Below are 24,009 nucleotides of genomic sequence, written 5' to 3'. Positions count from 1 at the left end.
GATATTTTTTGGGGGTTATAGAGAAAAACTAGTCGTATTCTAGGCCCCCTAGGTGTGAGTGCTTTAGAAACCCATTTAAACTTCATATTAAAGAGACCTGTACTATATTATAGAACATACAACGTGTTTTAGAATACACCAAAAAACACAGTATAATAAAAACCATTGTAAATTTGTAATACATTAAAGAAATGTGTACTATAAAACACACAATGTAGCCTAAAATACAAAAAAGTCACACTACTGTAGAAAAAGTATAGAAAAACATTATTGAAACTACATACAGAATATTCCTCTCTGAATAGTTTATCATCATCCGCGTGTTTCCTTGTAAATTCAGACTCAAGTCTATCGATAGGTATTGCTGGGTATCTTCTGTTCGAGGATCCGTTGGGTACCAACTTCTGCAGTTGATCACTGTTATCATAGCGAATACTGAAAACAAAACAAAAATAAATAATTTATTTGCTGAATTGCTGCATGAAATACATGAAATACTGTAAACTAATGGGTAAGGAAAAAGTTTGTCATGCTTTCAAAAGGCAATTTTAAATTCTAATTTTTTGCAATTTATTGTAACAATTTTTTTTTCGAATGATTGCTTTGAAACTCATAAAACTTGAAAAAACTTATATATTTTTATTTAGCAACTTTAAAGAAGTTTTGCATGCTTTAAGCAGTTTTAAATTTGAGTTGTTTTGTAAAATAATTCGATACTGTATATTATGTATAGCATTTATTTTTGTGTTGGTATAGTTTTTTGCAGTTAATTTTAACAAAATTTGTCTTTAAACTATTGCTTTTTCTAACAAGGATTAATATATTTTTAGCAACATTAAAAAAAATCTTTAACAAAAAACAGTGATTTTATTAAAAAAACATTGTTTTATCTGCCATGCGGTGATAGTTGATTATTTTCATAAACAATAAATTTGTAACTTTTTTTTCTTTTATAAGAATATCTTTCCCCAAAAACAAAATATGCCCTTACTTATTTGAAAGGTATCCGTTTTTAAACTTTGGCTTTCTGCTCCTTCGCCTCCAAACTATGAAGAGAGTGATCCCAACAATAATGAGGACGACCACGACGATGCTCACTGCGATTGGGATTATTGGAATGCCACCAGCAGAGGGGGCTACAGGGGGTTCAGTGTTCGTGCCATCCAACGGACCTTTGGCTAGTGATAAAAAAATTGGGTAAAACGTTTTAAATGGCTCAAGTTTCAAATTTTTGTGGAAATTTATAAAATAAATGCAATATAATGCAGTAATAATTGTTAAAATTTATGAATTTTTACTCTCAAAAGATAAAATAATAGGTTTGGGTAAAAATTTTAGCCATAAAAATAAAAAAATACTCTAAAATTTGGAATTTTCTGCGGTGTAGTAATTTTTAACATTAGAACCAATAAGTTCGATTTTTGCATCTATGCTATTTTGCACTTAAACAATAAAAAAACACATTTAGTAAAAATTGAACTATGCTTGCATCAGTTTAAAAGTTTGTTTTTTTAAATTTTATGATGTATATGTTTTTATAAAATAAATTTAGCAAATATTGTTGGAATGTATGAATTTTGACAACAAAAAATAAAATATTGGAGTTAGGAAAAAATGTTGCCTCATCCTTGAAAAAATACTCCAAATTTTCCAAATATTTTCCACAGAGGCAGCGGTATCAATGTTTCCTGAGAGTCTTATAAATCATTTACAAAACGACACAAGCCAATATGGGATGTACTTTCTCTATTCTACTTTAACAATGAATCGAACTATCGATAAAAATTGATTTTTGAATCCTGCTCTAAAACCAATACTATAATATACATCCAATACATAAGTCTAATAGGATATGCCAACTCTGACCTAAAAACCCCATGGTTTGCCTTGCCATAGGACCCCATCCATAGAGACTGGAGTGATAAAAAAAATTTAAAACATCAATTTTACTAGTTTGTAAACCCCTAGTCCAACGTAATATGCAAATTTTGGCTTAAACCCCATGGTTTGCCTTGCCATAGGACCCCATCCATATAGACTAAAACAATAAAGAAAATTTAAAATGTAAATTATATTTGAGAATTTGTAGTAGGAACAAATGGGTTGTTATTTTTTTACCAGGTAAACCAGCGGTTCCCAAACTTGGCACGCAGTCCAAGTGAGGTCCATACAGCAATTTTTAGGGGGTACTCTATATGATAGTTTTACTTTTTCTTTCATTGGTGTGGTTTTGCATTTTTTTCTACAGCGTTTATTAATTTTTATGGGGCTGCGAAATATCAAAATTTTTGCAAAGAGTCAACCAGACAAAATTTTTAGAAAAGTTTGGGAAGCGCTGATTTAAACAGAAATTATGTTCAGACACACAAATTATGTCCAGTGGCCTGATGTTCTATAATTACTCAAGTATGAACACTTGAAATAACTTGAGGAAATTATTCAAACATTATTTGTTTGTATAGTGGACTTGAGATGACCAACTGTGATGTCATAATGTGAGATTGTTGGTTTTAATTTATGTTTTGAATAATAATATATTGGTTATGCGGAAAATGTTGTCCATTTCATATATGGTTGTACGGTAACTAGTTCTATTCTATAAATATAGTAGGGTGGGGGAAAATGGGACACCTTTCACACATAATAACCAAATATCCTGATCGTGTTTTAAACCATTAACAACCATCTATTGAAGCCGTGAGGATAAAGTTTTATAAAAAATCGTTGATTGTTTGTTTACTACCAAATTGGAGGAGAAAATAGATTGAAAAGGTGTCCCATCTTCCCCCACCCTACTATAACTAGGATTTTATGGTAAACACCTAAACACTCTATTAAAAATAAATAATTCTATTCTATAAATAAATAGGATTTTATGGTATAGATTTACACACTGACTAAGGAATTACAGATGATTTCAAACATTAAATTATGTATTCGTCCTGTTTAACGGAATTAAACTTTCAAAAAATTGTAAAAAAACACTAATACAACCGTAAAAAACTCACAATATATAACAGGCACTTATAAAACAAGTATAATATACCATGGCAGTAACAATATATATAAAGATTCTATACCATGACAGCAACACTATATATAAAGATTCTTTACCATTGCAGCAACAGTATTAGTATATATAAACGTTATTTACCTGGTACAGAGGGTGCTACAGGCTCTGGTGGATCTGTGGCTTCCCCTACAACATCAAAGGGTGGTATGTATGTTGTTGTGGGTGGGAGGGTGGAGAAAGGGGTTGTTGTTGTTGTTGTAGGTGGGGGTGTTGTTGTTGTTGTTGTTGTTCTTTCCGTTGTTGTTGTTGATAATGTTGTTGTTGTAGGAGGGGCTGTGGTAGTTGATGGAATTGTTGGAGAAAGTTCTAGAAAAAAAAATTGATGATTTTTAATTTTAATAGAAAAAATAAAAATGCATTAAATTGTAACAGTAAGATGGAATAAAGTTGAATGCTGGATTTTAATCAACTGACAAAATGCTGCAAGCACTAAGATTAGTCATATGTTAAAAATGTATTTTAATGTGGTATATTTGAATAGAAATGAAATTCTGTGGTAAAGAAAACTGTACATTAAATCGGGGCAGTATATATTTGTGAACAATATAACTAGACTTGATTTGCTGAAGTTTGTTTACAAAAAAATAAGAAACTTTATCCACGTGCTAAACTAAGTGCTACTAAATATGCAGCAAACAATAATCAAGTCCAATCAATGGTGTATAAGAGATATATATTAGGTTACAACAATACAGATCACGTTTCTTAGATAATGTAATTTATAATTAAATAAACCACAATCAATTCAATATTAATTATTCTGAACAAACAATAATTTTGTACAGCCTAAAATTCACTTTTACCAAAAATTTAACAAAATGTAAAATACCTGACATATTTCTTGAGTGTAAAAACTTCTAGGTGTAATATACACAAATATACTGACTAAATACATTTATTCTTTAACATATTTATAAACTCCAGGCTCACACTAATTAAAACCCTTAAGGCTGTCAAAATGTATACCATACAGTGAACCTGTGAACGTATATTCAAGAACCTAATTGGTTGACAAAAATCCATACACTTTAAACATCTTGCCCTGCTCTGCAATGTAAGCTTATACCAGTCAGCTACTTGTGGGTAGCTAGGGCACTTAAGCAGGATTGCCGGTGAGAGAAAGTACACAGTACTCTCATACAATATTAATGCATCGGAAATAGCACTGGCAACACTACACTCGCACCTCTGGCTATGCTAAGATTACTCAGAAATACCGTGGTTGGCGTCTAATTTTACTTGCAAGGTGGTAATTTAAAGTTAATAACAAAATCTCAGTAACTTAATAGCAAAATTTTAGCATTGCTGGTTTAAACACTGCAGACTTATGAGTAAAATGGTTGTACTTGAATATTCTTGTTGTATTTCTGACACATGGCGCTTACTAAATGACAGATACCTCTAGCACTGTACTGCAAAGTAATCATAGGCTTTTAACATTGACAAGAGCCTTGTAAATCATTCACCTTTACCACTGTTTGCTCTAAAACAGTGTTTACCAAACACATATTAGTGTAATACACTGGCCATGATAAAACAAGAAATATGAGCATCACTGCTGGGATACAATGTCAAGAGTTCTTGTTGTGTATTTCTCCTTACATGGATCCCTTCCCTCAACATTGTGATGTCATAATAAAACTCAGGAAATATGATTTATAAACACATATGTTGTAAAATTTAATATGAATGTAATACTAGGTGAATAAGTTGTATAGTAAGTTTAAATGTATTTTTATGTAACCCAACAATAAAACTATATATAAAAATAATAAATATATTTTTTTATTAAAAAAAAGAAAAATTATAATAGTTAAAACAGAGAGAAATTAATGAAAAGAGACCTGAAAATCTATGTTTATTAAAAATATACAACACAATTTAATTTACTTACCTTCACTGCCACTATAGCTACCACTATTTTCAAGGCTTGTAAAATTATAAATAAGTTCCTCTGAACTTAATATAACAGATGTATTCCATACAGACGAGTTGGTCATTTTAACACAATATTTATATTTCTAACACTGTACAATAGCAAAAGCAAAATATATTACATAAATTTAATTGTACGAAATCGTAATTCCAAAACACGTTTTCTGGCAATTTATTACAGTAATAATATTTTGACTTGATGACCTGTATAGGATGTTGAAACATCAGTACTGTTATAAATAGCAAAAAAAACTCTTTTGGAATGCAAAAATAAAACTTGTTTTCAGACGACCTTGCCGCTAAGGGAGAAGTCCTACTTCCTTGTGCGATAGTAAACTGGACATTGAGAGATTCTTGTTGGCAAACAAGTTTTTATGAGAACAGAGCAAACATGACCAAAAGCCAATATTAGTTGTGCTCAATAAGGTAAAAATCTTTCATGTTACAAAGTGGACAACACTTTTTATACTAAATCATTTTAATATCATACATATTTGTTTATAAACAGGCGCTGGAATCTGCTTCTTGTATAACCTTATTCTTATATTACTCTTATTAAAGAAAAGAAATAAAAGTACTTTTCCTGTTCCATTTTGCCCTGCATTTTGCTGTTTTTCACAAGTTTTATAAGCACCTTAAATTATTATTCAGAAGTTCTGCTTTTTTCTATGTTTAAATCAACTATGTTATAACGTTCTAAAACAGGAACAACTTGCAAGTGATTCTGTTTAAAGAACTTACATGATATACTTTGATAAAAGATATGCTTGAAAACACAAAAGAGAATATAGGAACTTTACTTTGACAAATCATTCCCTTGAAAGTACTTGCTTCTGCTTTCATTACATATACAAACTCACTCAAGCAATTCAAGCAATTTAAACCTAACAATTCTGATTTGTTCCTGGCCTGTATCGTTGTACTCAACTTAAGGTTAAATGAGATTTTCATTCTATTTACTTTTTTGAAAAACTTAAGGTTAATTTTTTTTTTTTTTTTTTTTGAAACAAGCAACAAATTTGTTACATATATTATGTTAAACAATCAGTTGAGATTTGCCTAAAATAAAATACTACACATTAGTTAAACTAACCAGAAGACACAAAACCTACATTAAGTTTCTGCTGAAAACTGACTAAAGAAACTGAATAGTTAAAAGTCTTTCACTCTATAAAGACTTCCCCTTTTATTCATACTTTATAATTAGTTCATTCAAATAACTCCTTTGAAACCTGAACAAACCGGGTTGATCAAATGACAAAAGTTTCTTTATGTAAGACAAAAGTATCTTCTTTCTCTCTGCTTGCAGTCTGTGGTCTTATATTTCACTGTCAGTGATATACAACACTCTGTATGTTCAAATGAACTAATTTATCAAAGCTCAATATTGATTAAACCTTTCACATACAATGACCCTTATATAACATAAATCCAATAACAACAAAACTGTATATACTTGCAGTTGCCTATAAAGGCCAAATCTAAACAGACAGATTCAGAATTGGCCATCTTGAATATGAATTCATTCAGTTATCCAGTGATAATCACAACTAATTTTGCAACAAAATAAAACAAAAAATATGTTGCCTGAATTAAGGCTTAATAAGCATAAGTGCTTAACATGCATGACCTGGAATCAATTCTGATACTCTATAGCAGGGGTTCCCAAAACGCCAATATAGCAAGGAGAACCTTGCCCGACGCATAATTATGATTTCACATATTGGCCCGCAATAAAATAAGTTTGGGAACCCCTGCTCTATAGTCTATAGCAATAATCTGGGTACACATATTAACAGGTAAATTTGTGAAAAATAGGCATTTAAATCTCATAAAAAGAAGTTTGAATATGAGTTTATACAGTTATTCAGAAGCAATCACAACCAATTTAGCAACACAATCAAAACAAATCTGTTTAACACAGTTCCCTAACTTAACTATTAATAGTATTTTTAAACATAACATGGGTATGCACGAAATGCACCAAAAATTAATTATGATACTCTATATAAATAATCTAGGCACACATAGCAACATGTAAATTGGTGATAATGCACCAATTATGGGCAATAACATTGACATATGCACTACAGAGTATTGTGGTTTTCCAAAACCCCCCACTTAACTCAAACTTTATGTACACTTTCGTTTCTATTAGAAATTTAACTTAATTAAAATAAATGGCTTTTTTGTCCGCTGATGTAACAACACCGCTTATATTCTTCCAACAAATTGTAAATATGTTTTTAATTGTAAGCGTGTTTTAACAACTGTTGTTTTGTCAATATATTTTGTCTTTCGTTTAAAATATTTCTAAATCTTCGCTACCGTAATCGGAGGACAAATAAAAGTCACTATTAATATTATAACTAGCATACATAAAATTACGCAAAGAAACACTTACCACAAATAGGTGTAACATCAGGTTCCCATTTCTTAGTATCAGTGCATCTTACTCTGGAGTTTCCCCTGATCCTATACTGTGGGTCACACACGTACCTACATTCTGACCCCACACCTCTGCTGCCTTTACATACAACATCACCATGAGGTATTCCACGCAGAACTGGGCATTTGATTTCTGAAGGTATAAATTTAGTTTGAATGTGTATAATACAAGTTAGATATAGTAGAGTGGGGAATGGGACATCTTTAGTGTATAATATCTAAATATCCTGATGGTGATTTTAACAATTAATAACGGTCTATAAAAGTCCTGAGGACACGGTTTTATAATTCTTTAAATGTTCTTTGTTTACTACTAAATGGGATGGGAAAATAGAATGAAAAGGTGTCCCATCTTTTCCCACCCTACTATATGTTTTTTCTTGGGATAAACACAACTTCTTTAAAATGCAGTATAATAGGAAATTAAGTTACAGATTTAAATAAAGGGACAGATTTAAAAAAAAAGACTTTTATAGAAGCTGACAGGTTAATGAATTTTATCTATAAAAGTATCAAACAGTGAACTATTTTAGTGCATCTTAAATCTATATATATCAAATGTCTCTTACTATATGTATATCAAATTAATTTTAGAATATTAAACTAGTACCTGATTTAAAACACAATTGCAAACTTGTTTAGCATAATTTAAACTAGTACCCAGTTTAAAAATACAATCTGGTTCAACATACAATAAACTTACCCTGACAGATAGGTCTTGGAGCTGACCATTCCCCATCTATATTGCATGTTCTTTGAAACTGTGTCCCAACCAACTCATAACCAGCAATACAGTTGTATTGACACTCCGATAGATATTCGTTTGAGCGGTCGCAACTCTCTGTGCCATGCAATAACCTATTGGCCTCAATCGGACATGTAATTTCTGCGGAACAGTCATGGGTAAAAATTGGCAATAAAAAGTAGAGTTGAATATACAAAGGTTCATACTTAATCAATAAAGTTGTAAAACTGCATTAAGAAAAAATTATACCATTTTATATTTTATCAATAAATGTTAACTGCAATAAAAAGAAAAATATATAGCTTTGAATCAAATCAGTTGAAAATTTCCAAAATTTATATCGGTTGAGAAATTTTCACAAGTAAACAAACGTGTTTTCTAAATCGCAATCAAACCATTGACGTTTTAGACAGGTTTGATTAGCTGTGACTTTAACGTACACTAACTACATGATAATTAGTTTTTGCAGCATTACATAATCACAATTTGAGTTAATGTGGTAAGGTGGGAGGAAGACGGGACACACAATATCCAAACATCCTGATCGTGTTTTAAACAATTAACAATTATTTATGGGGGTCATGAGCGTACGGTTTTATAATTCTTTGAATGTTCTTTGTTGACTGCCGAACGGGACGAGAAAATAGAATGCAAAGGTGTCCCATCTTCTCCCACCACTTTTACAATATATAAGCACAGAACAAACTCACTTGTACATGTAGGGGCTTCTCCAACAGACCAGCCATCAGCATTACAAGTTGTGTGTAAAGCTCCATTGAGTCTAAAGCCTCCCTCACAGTGAAAGTTACACCTGGAGCCAAAGTTGCTGTTGTCTGAACAACTGACGCGTCCATTACTAGGATTGCTGAAGCGTGGAAAACATGTGATGCCTGAAAATTAAAAATGTGAAAATGAATGCCAAAACGTAATACGATTGAGATATCATATATAAATATTTTTTGTAATGGAATATTATTATTATTTGGACCATCGCGTTTTTTTGTGATTGATAATTTTTAACTTTGCTTGTGTATGTAAATGGTATAATGGATGGTGTTTAATTTATGTAGATTATGTAAAATGGAGGTCGAATTGTGAGTAACTGGGAGTACTACATACAATACACTGTTCATTTAAACTTATTATTTGCTGCTAGGAAGACAAAAGGTCTGCTACCTCACCGGACCTTCACTTAGACCTTAACCATGCGCGACTTAAGTATGCAGTTAAGCAGAAACTTCTCCTATTTGTGGGGCGCTTATGCTCAAAATATGCATTGAACTGTAACATTTCTAAACTAGGGTTAAATTGGAGGATAATTATATAAATCTGGGGTGTGTAATGTATTCTAATATATATAGCGTCAAATTTAACCTTTATATTAATATTTCAATTTCTGTATAGTCGGCTTGTTTTTTCCAAAATCAATATTTTTTTTATTATTTTTATTAACTTATTATGAAAGTTACAAGCGTAAATTCATTACAACAATTTTAAAATTCAGGAAAATATAGGCAAAAGCTATCCACGGAGGCTTATGGATAAACTAATTTACAAAACCTGTATTTATTTTTAAGGGTTAGGTAATTTTTTAATATTGTTTAATAAAGAACAAAAGTGGAGGTCGAATTGCAGGTTGACAGTGCAAGCGCAGGACGCGAGCGATTATGTTGACACTCAAAGGGCTTCTACCTGTTTGAGTAGTCAAGGTGAGTATATGTGCTGTGCAGGAGAATACTGCAAGACACATTTTAATGTTGGTATATTGTCATCTGTCATACCCCCGGACCTCCACTTTGATCTTATCCAATCTAGCTATTTATTTGTATTGAAAGAAATGTTTCTAGTATTTGTGGGGTTTATGGCCCATGAAAAACCCAATGATAAGTTTAATTCAAAGCAAAAATATGACGGTTTTAATTTTATTTTTCAATTTTATTATTGGCAGGTACATAAACCAACGGTGGGGTAAATATATTTTGATATTTAGGTGAAAACAAGAGAGCACAGCTGTATATATATTTTTATATTTAGGTGAAAACAAGAGAGCACAGCTGAATGAGCACGTAACAAAATTAGCATATATATATTTTTTTTTTTTTACTGGGTTGTTAATAAACTAATTAAAAATACCCAATGATGTGGGTTCGGTCACAAAGTAGGTAGAATGCATTTATAAATGTATTATAACCCATTTCGTTTACTTGACTCGCAAGCATTATAATCCTTAATTGGACAATTTTGGACACTACGGTTTATATTAAGACTATGCTTAGTTAAATAAACATATGCCTCATGACCACAGTGAAAAACTTATGAATTCTTTACAACTGTGGTTGCGAGAGAAATAAAAAATTGCTCCCCCCCTTCCAATAAAAACAAGTTTGCCCCTGGTTATAAGAAAGTCTCATAATTATGATATTTAGGTTAAAAATTCACGAACTGTCAAGGGCCCTGGATCTTAACATATAGTCAGAATTAAATCTTAAGGTTTAATTTTAAGGTTGATATCACAAGTTAATGTGACTTTAGACTTTTACTGTTTTAGTATGAACTGATGATTGTGGGATATAAATTGTGAGGTGGAATTGACCTAATTTGCAAGTTGATGCTTTGGTTTTACTCTTCAAAGTTCTATTTTTTTAAATTTTCCTAGAGTATTATTTATTAGGATGCTATTACGATCATAATGTTGTATCCGTACGATAGCCTACTGTTCTTATAAGCACCCAGACCTCTTGATAACTTGGTATAGAATTACTTGGTGAAATATAAGAAGGTACTGGTAGAAAAGTTTCTCTTGTTTGTAGGCAGCGTGGTGTATTAGTTTTATATTTTTACTAAACTATAAAGAAAAGGAAATAGATTCTTAATTAGAGAACAATTATTTAAATTTTCATTTAGACCAAAATACCCCAAGTTTATAATAACTAATATCAGCAATGCTGTTAAGAAACCCCATTAAGTTTATTAATTCAAGAAAATTGTTAAAAGTGGAGGTCTAATTGGGGCTAACAGAAGAACGATGCACCCAGATTGAATGGCGCAAGAGCCTTCAAGTCAGTGTTCACACAGATAGGGATAAAGCTTCAACAGTTTTTGTTTGTTTTCCTCTTGCAAGTGGTGTTTTCATAATTTCTCTCATCTAGTGATCATTCACTTGTAGCAGGAAGGGGCATGGTTCAATGGTAGAAGACATGGTGGCATTTGATCGCATCGATAGAAAGTTGCGACATCGCCCCTAGTGGTCTGATAGCACCCCGGACCTCCATTGAAGTGTATAGAAGCGATAAATATATAATACCGGATTAACGCAGTAAAACGAAAGAATTTGATTTTATTGTTTGCAGGTATAAAATGAAGGTCGAATTCTGAGTAACATACATTATACAACAAACTCGTACCCAATATTATTTTGAAGGTGGATAGAAGGTTAATTATCTCACCGGATCTTCACTTAGTTCTTAACCATGCGCGACTTAAGTATGCAGTTAAACAGAAACTTCTCCTATTTGTGGGGCGCTCATGCTCAAAATATGCATTGAACTCACACTTTGAAACTAGTGTTAAATTAGAGGATAACCATATAAATCTGGGGTGTATAATGCATTTTTTACAAGGGTAAATTTATTTTAACAATTTGAAAGTTTAGGAAAATATAGGCAAAGCCTAACTACGGCTTATGGATAAGCAAATTTACAAAACCTGTGATTCTTTTTTAAGGGTTAGTTAAATTATTTAATATTATTCAATACAGGCTTTAGTATAAGAGAATAAAAGTGGAGGTCGAATTGCGGTTGACGGTGTAATGCGCAAGATTGTGTGTTTATATTTGAATGACACTCCTCAAGTTTTAACCTTTGAAGATATAAACCTTTGAAGTATTAGTTTGACCACACCCATGGATATGTGGTACTTTTTTCCTTATGTGCCATCAGCATTGTATATGCAGAGGTGCCATCAGCATTGTATATGCAGATGTGCCATCAGCATTGTACATGCAAGCCACATTTTACACTTGGTATATTCAGTTTTGTCATACCCCGGACCTCCAAGTCAGCTATAACCAAGCCAGCTATTTATAAGTGTTAAAAGAAATGTTTCTAGGATTTGTGGGGTTTATGGCCCATGAGAAACCCACTGAGACGTTCAGTTATAAGAAAGTCTCATATGATCTTTAGGTTAAAAATTCGCGAACTGCCAAGGGCCCTGGATCTTAACATATAGTCAGAATTAAATCTTAAGGTTTAATTTTAGGTTATCTATAACAATTTAATGTGACTTGTAGTGTTTTAGTATAAATTGATGATTGAGATATAAATTTTGAGGTGGAATTGGCCTAATTAGAAGGTTGATGCTTTGGTTTCACTATTCAAAGTTCTACTTTTGATTTCAGTTTGCAATGCAATGTTGGTGGGTTGATTTTCTCAGAGTAGCATTTGTTGGGATGGCTATTGTGATCGTAATGAAATGTTGTATCCATACGGTAGCCCACTGTTCTTATAAGCACCCGGACCTCCTGGCAACTTGGTATATAATAACTGAGTGAAATATAAGGTACAAGCAGAAAAGTTTCTCTTCTGTAGGCTTTGTAGTGTATTTGGATTTAAGGTTTTATATGTAAATGTTGCCTGGCGCTTCAGTTTAATGTAATTAGTATTATTGTTTTTAATGTAATTAGTAACAAAAAAGAGTAACTATATAATTTTAAGGTAATTAGTAACTACTAACTATAAAAAAAGGAAATAGATTCTTAATTAGAGAACATAGATTTCATTTAAATCAAAGCACAAGTTTATAATAACTAATATCAGTGAAACTATATTTAATTATTATTTTATTCCATTTTTTCTATTGTTCATTGCTGTTTAAAAATATAACAAGATAGATATACTTCTGAAAATTGGTTAATTATTAAAGCTTCTGTAGCCAGCTAAACACAAGCTTCAGCAACTTTTTATAAACAATATCCTGCTAGAAAAAAAAATCCCATAAAGTTTATTAACATAAGACAATTGGTAAAAGTGGAGGTCTAATTTGTGCTAACAGAGAATGGTGCACTATAGGTCAAATGGCCGCTATTTAGGAAATTTTTAAGTTCATAGGCACCACTATCCAACATATATTAACGACTAATCAAGTCCTGTCGCGACATAGTCCTGGAGGTTCTGATAGTAAGCGGACCTCTATTCAAGTGTAATGTAGCGGGAAAATATATAGGTGTTGAAGAGAAAAGTTCTCCTATTTGTGGGGTTAATGGACCAGGCATACAATAGTTTTGCAATTTATTGTTTGCTTGTATACACCAATATAAACATTTGTTTAAATATAAATATTTGTTTAAACAAGATTTTTTTAATTTAATTTTTGTGAATTACTGCTGTAGAACAAGTACAGTATCATAACTTATAAATATATAAGCTGTTGCTGCTTGACAAGTCTGATAAAGTTTTTATTGCTGCATTACTCATGAATGTTATAGAATGTATTTGATTTTAGTTTTTAATCAATGTCATTATAGGTTATAAGAAATTCTCATATGCGTTTTAGTTAAAAATTACCTAACTGCCCTGATCTTAACATAAAACCAGAATAAATGAAACTTTTTTGGTAGTCATTATTAGTTAATGTGACTTTCACTGTGAGCGTAACAATTAACATTGCTGAAGATTGTGTAATCAAATTTGGAGCCGAAGTATGCGTAATGTGTGGCTTAATGCTTCAACTCTAACATGGAAACAGCCCACAGTACAACTGTGGTATCAGAAAGGTATAATCAAAGTCATTGTTACCAGTAAAATCATTTTACCATTGTAATTAATATTTAGTTAAAGCCTACCTACAAATGTTTTTATGGTTCAGCTAATTTAAAAGACCCTAATTCTTTTTAATAGGTAACTACAGTTTTAAGAGAATTCCGTTAAGATTTATTAGTTTAAGAAAATAAAAGGTGGAAGTCGAATTGGGGCTAACAGGGGAATGGCGCACAGTAGTACTGTGGTATCATCATTGTTGGTATCATCATTGTTCATTTCATCAGCTTTCAAGTTAGTGTTCACATAGATAGGGATAGAGCTTCAACATTTGTCATTGATTTTCAACTTTTGAGTAGGTTTCTTTAGTAATATTTGTTTGTTAGTTTGTTTATAGGTTAAGCATCTTTGATTTGTGTTTTCAGCATTTTTCTCATCTCGCGTTTTTCACTTGTAGCAGGAAGGGGCACGTTTCGTAGGTAAGTAGAAGACATGGTGGCATATATTCGCATCGATAGAAGGTTGCGACATCGCCCCTTTAGGTTCTGCTAGCTCCCCGGACCTCCAGTTAATGATTCACCAAGCAAGAAATATATATGTGTCGGAGAGAATGTTTCTACGATTTGTGGGGTTTTTGTAACTAATGATTAGAGCAATGTTTTTTAATGAGGGTTTTCACCAATATATTAGAGCAAATACATAAGCAAAACTACCCTTAACACTTGTGTTATATATTTATGAATATTATATATTAAAATTTTTCATTTAAATTTTTTATTAATTTTCACTTTAAAGTTTTAAGAAAATATTTGTGTCTTTTTAGGTTTAAAATTACCAGACAATAATGGGAGACAGTAGGCCTAAAAATGAAGGTCTAATTGTGGCTAGCGGGGTAAGTCGGATGTATTGATTATGTGTTCATAGTTTTACTCCTGCAGAAGCAGTACATTGCACTTCCCACCTCTGGAAGGGGCATGTACCAACAATGATACACACCCCCCAGGTTCTGCTAGCACACCGGACCTTCGAATCTGATTGAAACTTGAGACAGCAAACATAAAGGACTTACGAATTTAGAACATCTCCTGTTTGTGGGGTGTGTGTACTGGATGACAGTTTAAAATTGGTGTCTGTGTTATTTTGTGTTTATTTTGAAGTAATAAAAATACTAAATAGATTTTGTTTTTCTTTTGTGGATGACACTCTTTTTGTTCCTGATTAGAGACCAGTGGGTCCGAGCAATTTCGACTAGCGATAAACACCCTGCCCAATGAGCATATGCCACAAGCCGTTTTGTGATTTCAACCACATATTCGATTACAAATCATGCATTTTAAACACAAACCATAGCAGTATAAGCCCTTAACATGGGTAGGCATGCATACCCCTGGATCATGTATGATACCTATGTGAATAATTGCTCTACATAATGACATGGTAACAGGTTAATTGGTAAAACACCAATAAAGGTAATAACTTAATCGCGGCCTAAAGACCACCCTGGTTTTCCAAAAATTAGGCACCTATGCATAGCAGGTCTCCAATAATAATAACAAATACAAATAATAAATACAATAATAATACCTTTGAATTACTACCATAGGAAACAACTGTCTACCGATCAAAAATTTAAGCAAATACTATTTAAGCAAAATTTAAGCAAAAATTTTTTTAGCAAATTTGAGCAGCTACAGTAAGTATAGTGCTCATATATGCAACAAGCAGTGGCGCAGCCAGGGGGAGGAGGTTTAGGGGGTCGCGACCCCCCTCCTTTTAAACCAAAAAAAAAATTTAAAAAAAAAATTAAATTTAAAACTTTTTGATTAAACCCTTATTTTTTTTTCTGGCTGCGCCACTGGCCCAAGCATTGAGATATCAAATATAAAACAAATACAACTCACGTTCACAGTAAGGTGACTGTTTACTCCATGTTCGGTTGAGGTTACAGTTAGTTTCTACTTCTCCAATAAGTTCATATCCCTGACTACATGAGAACCTACATCTACTTCCATAGTAAGAACCATCGGTGCATTGTGTTTCACCATAATTAAGTCCAGTTAAGTTGGGACAAAACACACCTGCGAAAAAGTGGATAATATAAATAAAGTTATCCTGGTGATTTTGAAAAGGATAGGACCAATGAGCATATGCCACAAGCCTTTTTGTGATTTCAACCACATATTCGATTACAAACCATGCATTTTAAACACAAACCATAGCAGTATAAGCCCTTAACATGGGTAGGCATGCATACTAGGGATGTGCCAAGGCGAACCCGAACCCACGTCATAAAATATATCAGTTTATATTGATGCTCAACTCGTCGACACAACAGGTTGCTTTCGTGATTGCACCACAGCACGGATAATATAAATAAAGTTATCCTGGTGATTTCGAAAAGGATAGGACGTTGAAATGTAGGTCAGCAAAATGATAAATTGTTCTAAGACCTTTATTAAATTAAATAAAATACACTTGGCAGCAACAGCATATATTGCTATAATATGGATGCTGGAATTTATTAAATAAGCCTATTTTGAGACAAGTAGATGTATTTATCAAAATACAAAAAAAATGCGTTTTTTGAGTAAACAAACTTATGTAAACCTTCTAATGATATTCTAAAAAATATGAAATTTTTATTTTTCTAATTTTTTTTTTAACAAACTTACGTTGACAGACTGGAGGCCTTTTATCCCATGTTCCATCAGCAGTGCAGTGTGTAAGTGAATCACCAGATAGTGAATATCCGCGGTTGCATGTGTAGTTACATTGTGAACCAAACATTCGACCATCTGTGCATTTCACTGAACCATGGGATCGCCGCTGTGCAACTTCTAAGCACTGGATTCCTGCACAAAAAAATATATGACGTTCTAGCCTGTGTCAGTGAGGTCCTACATTGAGGTACGCCAAGAAACGTGGGTTTTGGGCCTGGTTTGGCTTATAACCTTACAAATGATCTGTGTAGTAACTATTTTAAGAAATTAAATACAAAAAATGGTCTGAAACAACAGAATCAAAATGTTCAAACAGAGCTAATAAATTGTGCACAGAAAAATGTTGTTGTTTTTAATTTCGCAAATGATATAGTTGAATAACTATATTTTTAACATCATTGGAAAATAAAAAATGAACTGCTCACACTGCAAAAAGGTGGATTTTCTTCAAAATTAATCAGGAAATAAAAGAAAGCATGATTAATAGTACTTACTTTGGCATAGTGGGGCTTCAGTCGTGCTCCATGTCTCTGTATTACTCAAACAATGCGTCTCATTTTGCCCAATGAGACGGAATCCTTGGTTACAACTGAACAAGCACTTTACTGTGCTTTTCCCTGAGCATGTTATTTGTCCATTGATTGGCTTGGATGGGGTGGTACTGCAAACAGCACCTGTAGAAAAAGGGTTAGGAAATTGAAACATACAATTGTTGTAGCTATGGGTGTCAAAGAGCGAATATCATAATAAATTGTGTATAAAAGTCAGAACTGTAAAAAGCGTGTAAAAAGCAAAATAAAACATTACACTGTCTGTTCTGAAAAACAGTTAATTGGTCAGAAGGACTTTGTTTAGAGAGATAAAGTAAATTACTTGCAACTTACGTGAGCATGTAGGAGTCTGTATATCCCAACCATTAATACCACACGTGGCAACAGTTTCCCCATATAAAGTAAAATCATCTTTGCAACGAAACGTACAGTTCGAGTTGTAGTTATTGCTGTCACTACAGCGAACATGACCGTTACGAATTTTGGTGATTTTTCGACACTTAATACCTGGAATTGTATACGATAATTACATTTAGTTCAAGATATTAAAATGTAAAATATATTTGGTTAGTACCAGCTTAAAAAATTGTTTTGAAAAATGTTTGGGTCGCCCTGAGTATACAAATTTACAAGAAAGGACTGCATATTTATTATGCTATTATTAACCATAAAGGGTGGCAGAAAATTTTAGGTGAATTATAGGGTTAAAAACAAACAGTTTAAGAACTAGAGTGTATGAAAGTAAGCGTCATGGTAAAATCTTATTTTATTTTTAATGCGCGGAAAAACAACTTACGCCAAAAAGTACAAAAAACACTTACTCCAAAAAAGTACAAAATACACTTACGCCTGCAGGTTTCAGGTGGTCCACTCCATGCACCATTAGATAAGCACTTGATTGGAGGTCCTCCTGCATGCGATTTCATAAAACCTTCGTCACAGCTGTAGAAGCACAGGGAATTGAATTCATTTCCCATGCAAACTACTTTGCCATTTCTAGGGTTGGCCAGTGTTGGGCACGTTCGCTCTGAAAATTAAAAAAAAACGTTATATCTTTGTTATTAGAAATTTTGAAATATTTTGGTTTAAATGTTGCAATGCATTTTTTAGAAAGAATATTAATAATATTTGTGGGAAAATTTGCAAAAGAAGCTGCCAGAATAAAATAGTTTAATATAAAAATTATTTTAAAAGGGTAGAATCCATTACTTTTTTGCAATAAAAAAATTGACTGTAAAACAATTAATTAGGTAGTTTCTGATCTTTAAATATACAAGGGCCTTTAACCCAAGACAAGACAAGTCAGTAGTGCAGGAACCCAGGCCAAAGATTGACCATTACTCAAGAAGTTCACGCATTTTAACAATTTAACAATTTTAGAGTTGTTTCATTTCAATGTAAAATGCATGGTACATGAGGAAAAAAGCTACACCTTGAATATTTTTTTAGTCATTTTTACTTTTTTACCAGAGATTCCACTTACTGACACATGTAGATGCTGTATCATTCCAACCAGAGCTCCCACAAATAACTGCTAATGACCCTTGTACCTCATATCCCGTGTCGCACGTGAATATACAAAGGGAGGCAAAGAAATCAGTGTCATTGCAGTGGATTGCGCCATTCCATGGGACAAGATTCTTATGGTTTGGGCAGCTAATTCCTGAAAAAATTAAAGGTAATTTTAATGTTTAAACTATTTATGAAGAAATGATGATAAAATAAGGATACACAGATCAATTAGTTCCATGGAACAGTAGTTAGCACGGTTGCCTCTAGCCTGATAGGATACCATTGTGGGTGTCTGTGTATTGGGCAGGACACTTAAAAATTACTTAATTCCAGTGTTCCTTATGGGTTGTCTCAATTTTCAACCCATCTTTTAAAATAAATTTTTATGAAAGCTTGTAGAAATCTTATTAATTAACTGGACTTAGCGCTTAAGTAGCAAATTGTTCAAAACTCATTCCCATGTTTAAAACACCAAAAAATATTTAATATAATATTTAAATATTTTTTATCAAAACAGAAAATGAATTACTTGTGCATTGTGGTGAGCCATAATTCCAGCCTTCATCCGTGCATGTAAGTGCTGCTTGTCCATCCCCATCTATCTCGTATCCGCGCACACACTCAAATGAACATACAGAGCTATAATAGCTTGAATCTGAGCATGACAGCATTCCATTATCGGGTGCTGTAAGCTTGTTGCACGTTTTCCCTGTAGTTATGAAAGGAAATATTTAAAAGGTAAAATAACGTAATATTTTTCAAAAATCTTATGCAAGGAATAAACATTTGTAATTTAAAGTTCAACATTCAGTTTAACTGTTAGACACAAGAATCTAAATGTATTTATTTAACCCGACTTTTTGTTGGGATTACTTAATTACAATTTTTACAATCTTTTTCAGTTTAAATTGCCTTACTCTTAAAAAATAATGTGAGTGGTATTTCAACCCCAGAAGTTCAATAGATAATAACAAACTTGGCCACAAAAAATGTATTTAATTTAAAGAATTTTCCAATCAATCAATTTTTCCTAATGTTACATATAATGTAAAAAAAAAAACAGATTAAAAATAAAGCGGGCAGTTTTTTTACTAAATCAAATCTTTTCACTTACGTTGGCAGTCAGGTAGTGAACTTCCCCATGTACGATCAACATTACAAGTTGTTGAACCACTGCCCACCATGGTGTAGCCCTCGTGGCACGAAAACCTGCACGATGAGAGATACGAGTTGCCCAAAGTGCAAACTGTGTTTCCGTTCTGTAGCGCGGGTAGGCGTGGACACATGATTTCTGGAAAATAGATTTTTACCTTTGTTAGAAAAGAAAAAAGTATGCAATATACTGTAAAACTTGTTATAGTAAGATAGTAAATAAAAATTCTTAAAAACTTTAAATGATTTTGTTAAATCTTTCAAAGGTTTAACAAACAAAATTACCAAAAACAATTTTTAGGAGTACTTATTGTCTAGTACTAATTTCATTGTACTAACGTATGAGAGTAATATTGTAATAGGATTTGAGTCGTAACAATTGCTCTTAAAAATCAACAAACTTCTTAACATAGGAATGGTAATAAGGAATACACAAAAGTGTGTGTTTGTGCCTTTGCATTTATGCATTTCTTTTATATGAAACATATTTCTTATAAACTTGAATATTTAATGATTACAAAAACAAACTCACTTTGACAGATTGGTTTTGTAGCATTCCAAGCACTTGATTGTTGACAAAGTCTTACAAGAGGTCCAATAAGTTCATACCCGGTATCACATGTGTAAATGCATTTAGATGCAAATGAGTTTTTCATACTACAGTTCACTCGCCCGTTTGAAATACCCTCAGTGATAGGGTCAGGTAAGCATGTGATTTCTGTGGGAATATTGTTTTACAGAACTGTATTTGTATGTTTTATTTTCGATCATCAAATATGTTAAAAAAATGCAAAAAATTAAAATTGATTTTTTCTTGTTTTCCAGTTTAGCTTTTTCAATAATTGTTTTGTGATACCTAAATAATTTTTGTGGAAACAGCTATAAAATTTAATATTATTTCAAAGTACCTACATTGTTAGTATATGTTTCAGCACCATGCTGTGCTTGTATTGGCCACCGTATATTGATACATAAACAATAATTGCCAGTTGACAGACTACACACCAATGCCATTCAATCAATATATTCATTTGATTTAAAAGCCGAATTATGACGGCTGGTTAAATTAAATTGCTTTTAAAAACGACTACACAAGTCTATGTTGTAGTTAGGTCCATGCCTTTTAAAATCTAAGTTGCAAATTGCTACAATTCCCATGTTGGTAGCATATACCCATAATGGGAATGATTGATCTGTATTGATTAACGAATGTTCCATCAACTTTGAGTCATGCTTTGCATATTTCAAATACTAAACTAATTATATTTTGAATAATAATGAAATTAAAAAGAATGAACAATTTTGAAAATTAATTAAATTTTTGGTAAATGGAATAGCCTATTTTTATTTAAACAAATGTATACTGTTTAAATACTATTAAAGAATATTTGAAAACGTACACTTTATTATATTGTTTTAAGTATATGACAGAGTTGAACAAAAAGAAGATTATGAAAAACTAGAAAGACCTTTTAAGGATGTAGGTTTACAAATATAAATGTGACAAACTCAGTAAAGAATGTTATGTGCTAGACAAACTTATAAAACTTTTATTTTGTTGAGCTTGTAAAAGTATAAGGATATGCTGGTATGTCTGTTCCAGGGGGTAAGGAGAAAATTTGGCATTATTCCTAGCCATGTTACATTAGCACTCAGTGTGACACACACGTGAAATGTGGTGTATTGTAATTGTAGTTCGACATATCTTAGTGTATGGTCATAATATCATGTGTTTGAAACAAAAGTGAATGGTGGTTGTGGTGTCATTTGGGGTAAAGGGTTGTGTTACTAGGATAACAGACAGAACATGTTTGAATTGTTACCATGAGGTAGGAATAAGAGCTTTGAAGTTGTGTCAACACATTCTGTATGTGGAAGTCAACTAAGAATACTCTTGTGTGGGTATCTGTGTGTGTTCTTATTCAAAAAGGTGAATTACTTGGCAAAAGTACTAAATAATTTAAATTTCTGATTTTGGTTATTTTTTTGGATACATTAAAACGTAAAAAAAAAACTGTTTAAACTGGACATAATTTAAAGCTTATAAAATTAAGATTTTTTTGTGTAGGGTAAAGAAATGTTTCAAAATAGAGTGGTTTCCCCATATTTAAGTTCTTGGATACTTCCCCGATTGCAATCAATGAAAAAATACTCACTTTGGCAGGTTGGGGGTGGGTAGGGATCCCAATGACCATTCTCCATGCATAATGACTGCTGATTCGAGCTGTTAAGCTTGTAGCCAAGATCACACTCATACAAACAGTTTGAATCCTGATTGTTGCTGTTAGTGCATTCAACTTTACCATTCGCTGGGCTCGTTAATGTAGGATTGCATATGATTTCTATGTGAAGAGTAAATAAGGTATATTAGTTTGAGTTTAGGTCTTTAAATATTAGAGAGATTAAAAAGGTGCGGTTATATAGGAACTCAGCTTTCAAAAGAGAATGTGGCATAAAATAGATGTAATTTAATTTAAATTGTATATATCATATTTACATATATATACATCAACATACATTTAACCTAAAAAATACAATCGGTGTTAAAGAACTACCAAAAAGTAATAAAAACCTTTTCTGCAATAATTTTTTATAAAAAGATATTTAGATTCTCAGCATTATTTAAACACATAGTCTTAGAACATGTCAGGATCTGATGCTACAAAATAAGTAACAGGCAAAAATAATGCCCAAAAAGTTGTATAATATAAGAGATATATATTTCCCCTAAATGGGATCTTAGAAAATGTATCTTACTTTCGCATGTAGGAGCTGATGCATTAAACAAACCATTCCGCATGCATATAGCTGGGTAGATTGCCTGGCTGGGCAGTCTGTATCCATAATCACACGAGAAGTGACATTCTGATCCTTGGTAGGAACCAAAACTGCATGAAACAGACCCAAAATTTGGGTCATCTGGGGCATTGCTACATTGTTGTCCTGCAAGTTTTGCGTTGGTTAGGAAAACATTGTGAAGACGTCAAAGTGGGGTCTGGTTACACATTGTGGGCGCTGTTCCCAAAATATAAAGTGTAATTGGGTTAAATTGATATGATTCTCGAGACAGCTCAATGCATCATCGTGAGCTGTTATCAATAATTTAGATGGAAATTAAATGACGCCACTATTTCAGTATTGTGGTTTCTTCTACAGAGGAACATTAATTATATTCAAAGAAACGAAATTGATTGAATTGACTTCCATTTGGAATTTAAAATGAACTGACATAGATTTCAATAGGATTAGGTGAGACAAATTGCTTATTCAATTTATTATAATATATATATATTTATTTGAATTACTGTGAAGGTTCATAGCAGACCTGCCACAATCTGCCAAAATGTCTAAAAAATAAGCAAATATACCAAAACGTAAAAAAACAACAACAAAAATTGCCAAATTTTTGAAGGGTGAAACCATTTTATATTCTTCTCCCAAGGTGTCGCCAATGTGTTGCATAATATACCTGTTTAGGAAGTAAATATACACCAACCTTGCATAATGTTCATATCAGCTGTTCCTTCATCAACTTTAGCTATCCAGTGACTATTAGATGGTAGATTAGTGATCGTGGCTGTGGTGGAGTCCAAATACATAGAGGAACTAGACAAAGTAAAAGTCCGCTTGTCGTAACTCCATTTCTGCTTAGTGTCCGATGCGTCGCAGTCTTCGGTCAACACTGGTGAAGAAACTGCAGTGTTGCCAACACTAATGCATTGATTGTTATGCTGGTTCATTATTTGGTTGTTGGAAACCCAGTTCCACAGTTGGGATATCTCGTTATCATTACAGTTGCTTCTGCTTACAAGAGATACAGAGGAAGGTGGAGAGACAACAAGACATGCACCGCTTGTTTGGGACTGGATTTGAAAAGCTGGACCTGCAGGAAAAATATGATATTTATTGTTTGTTATTGAGTTGATGAGTTGTATAACTGTATTTGTTTGAATGGTATAGGATTGGGTTAGGAGGCATTTTGTGGGGTGGGGAATAACACAACTCTACCCCAGGTCCCATGGTAGGCCTAGGTCTACATAACGGTCTAAAACCTGACTGACAAGGGCTGCATCAAAGTAAAGCAGTTTCCTGTTATGTAGGCTAGTACTCTAGTACAGAG

At 32.6% G+C, this 24,009-nt stretch overlaps 1 protein-coding gene across 2 annotated transcripts in view; it reads right to left on the bottom strand.

Annotated features, from left to right (window-relative positions):
- LOC149735632 (uncharacterized) overlaps nt 1-24,009 on the bottom strand; it is a 42,324-nt gene that overhangs the window by 8,219 nt on the left and 10,096 nt on the right. For both annotated transcript variants that reach the window (XM_089878566.1, XM_089878567.1), the window contains exons 3-20: nt 23,386-23,772; nt 22,647-22,832; nt 22,046-22,231; nt 20,422-20,607; nt 19,852-20,028; nt 19,267-19,446; nt 18,709-18,888; nt 18,073-18,252; nt 17,559-17,732; nt 17,169-17,348; nt 16,627-16,806; nt 15,856-16,032; nt 8,912-9,091; nt 8,160-8,342; nt 7,413-7,589; nt 3,155-3,379; nt 992-1,178; nt 285-435 (exon numbers count right to left, since the gene is read on the bottom strand). In XM_089878566.1, coding sequence (XP_089734692.1) covers nt 285-435; nt 992-1,178; nt 3,155-3,379; nt 7,413-7,589; nt 8,160-8,342; nt 8,912-9,091; nt 15,856-16,032; nt 16,627-16,806; nt 17,169-17,348; nt 17,559-17,732; nt 18,073-18,252; nt 18,709-18,888; nt 19,267-19,446; nt 19,852-20,028; nt 20,422-20,607; nt 22,046-22,231; nt 22,647-22,832; nt 23,386-23,772 — 3,476 coding nt within the window. The remainder of the gene's footprint in view (nt 1-284; nt 436-991; nt 1,179-3,154; nt 3,380-7,412; nt 7,590-8,159; nt 8,343-8,911; nt 9,092-15,855; nt 16,033-16,626; nt 16,807-17,168; nt 17,349-17,558; nt 17,733-18,072; nt 18,253-18,708; nt 18,889-19,266; nt 19,447-19,851; nt 20,029-20,421; nt 20,608-22,045; nt 22,232-22,646; nt 22,833-23,385; nt 23,773-24,009) is intronic.

This window comes from Ciona robusta, chromosome 5 (assembly GCF_009617815.1).
Source record: "Ciona robusta chromosome 5, ASM961781v2".
NCBI lineage: Eukaryota > Metazoa > Chordata > Ascidiacea > Phlebobranchia > Cionidae > Ciona > Ciona robusta.
Note: the sequence above shows the minus strand (reverse complement) of the source record. Positions and strands in the feature narration are given on the sequence as shown.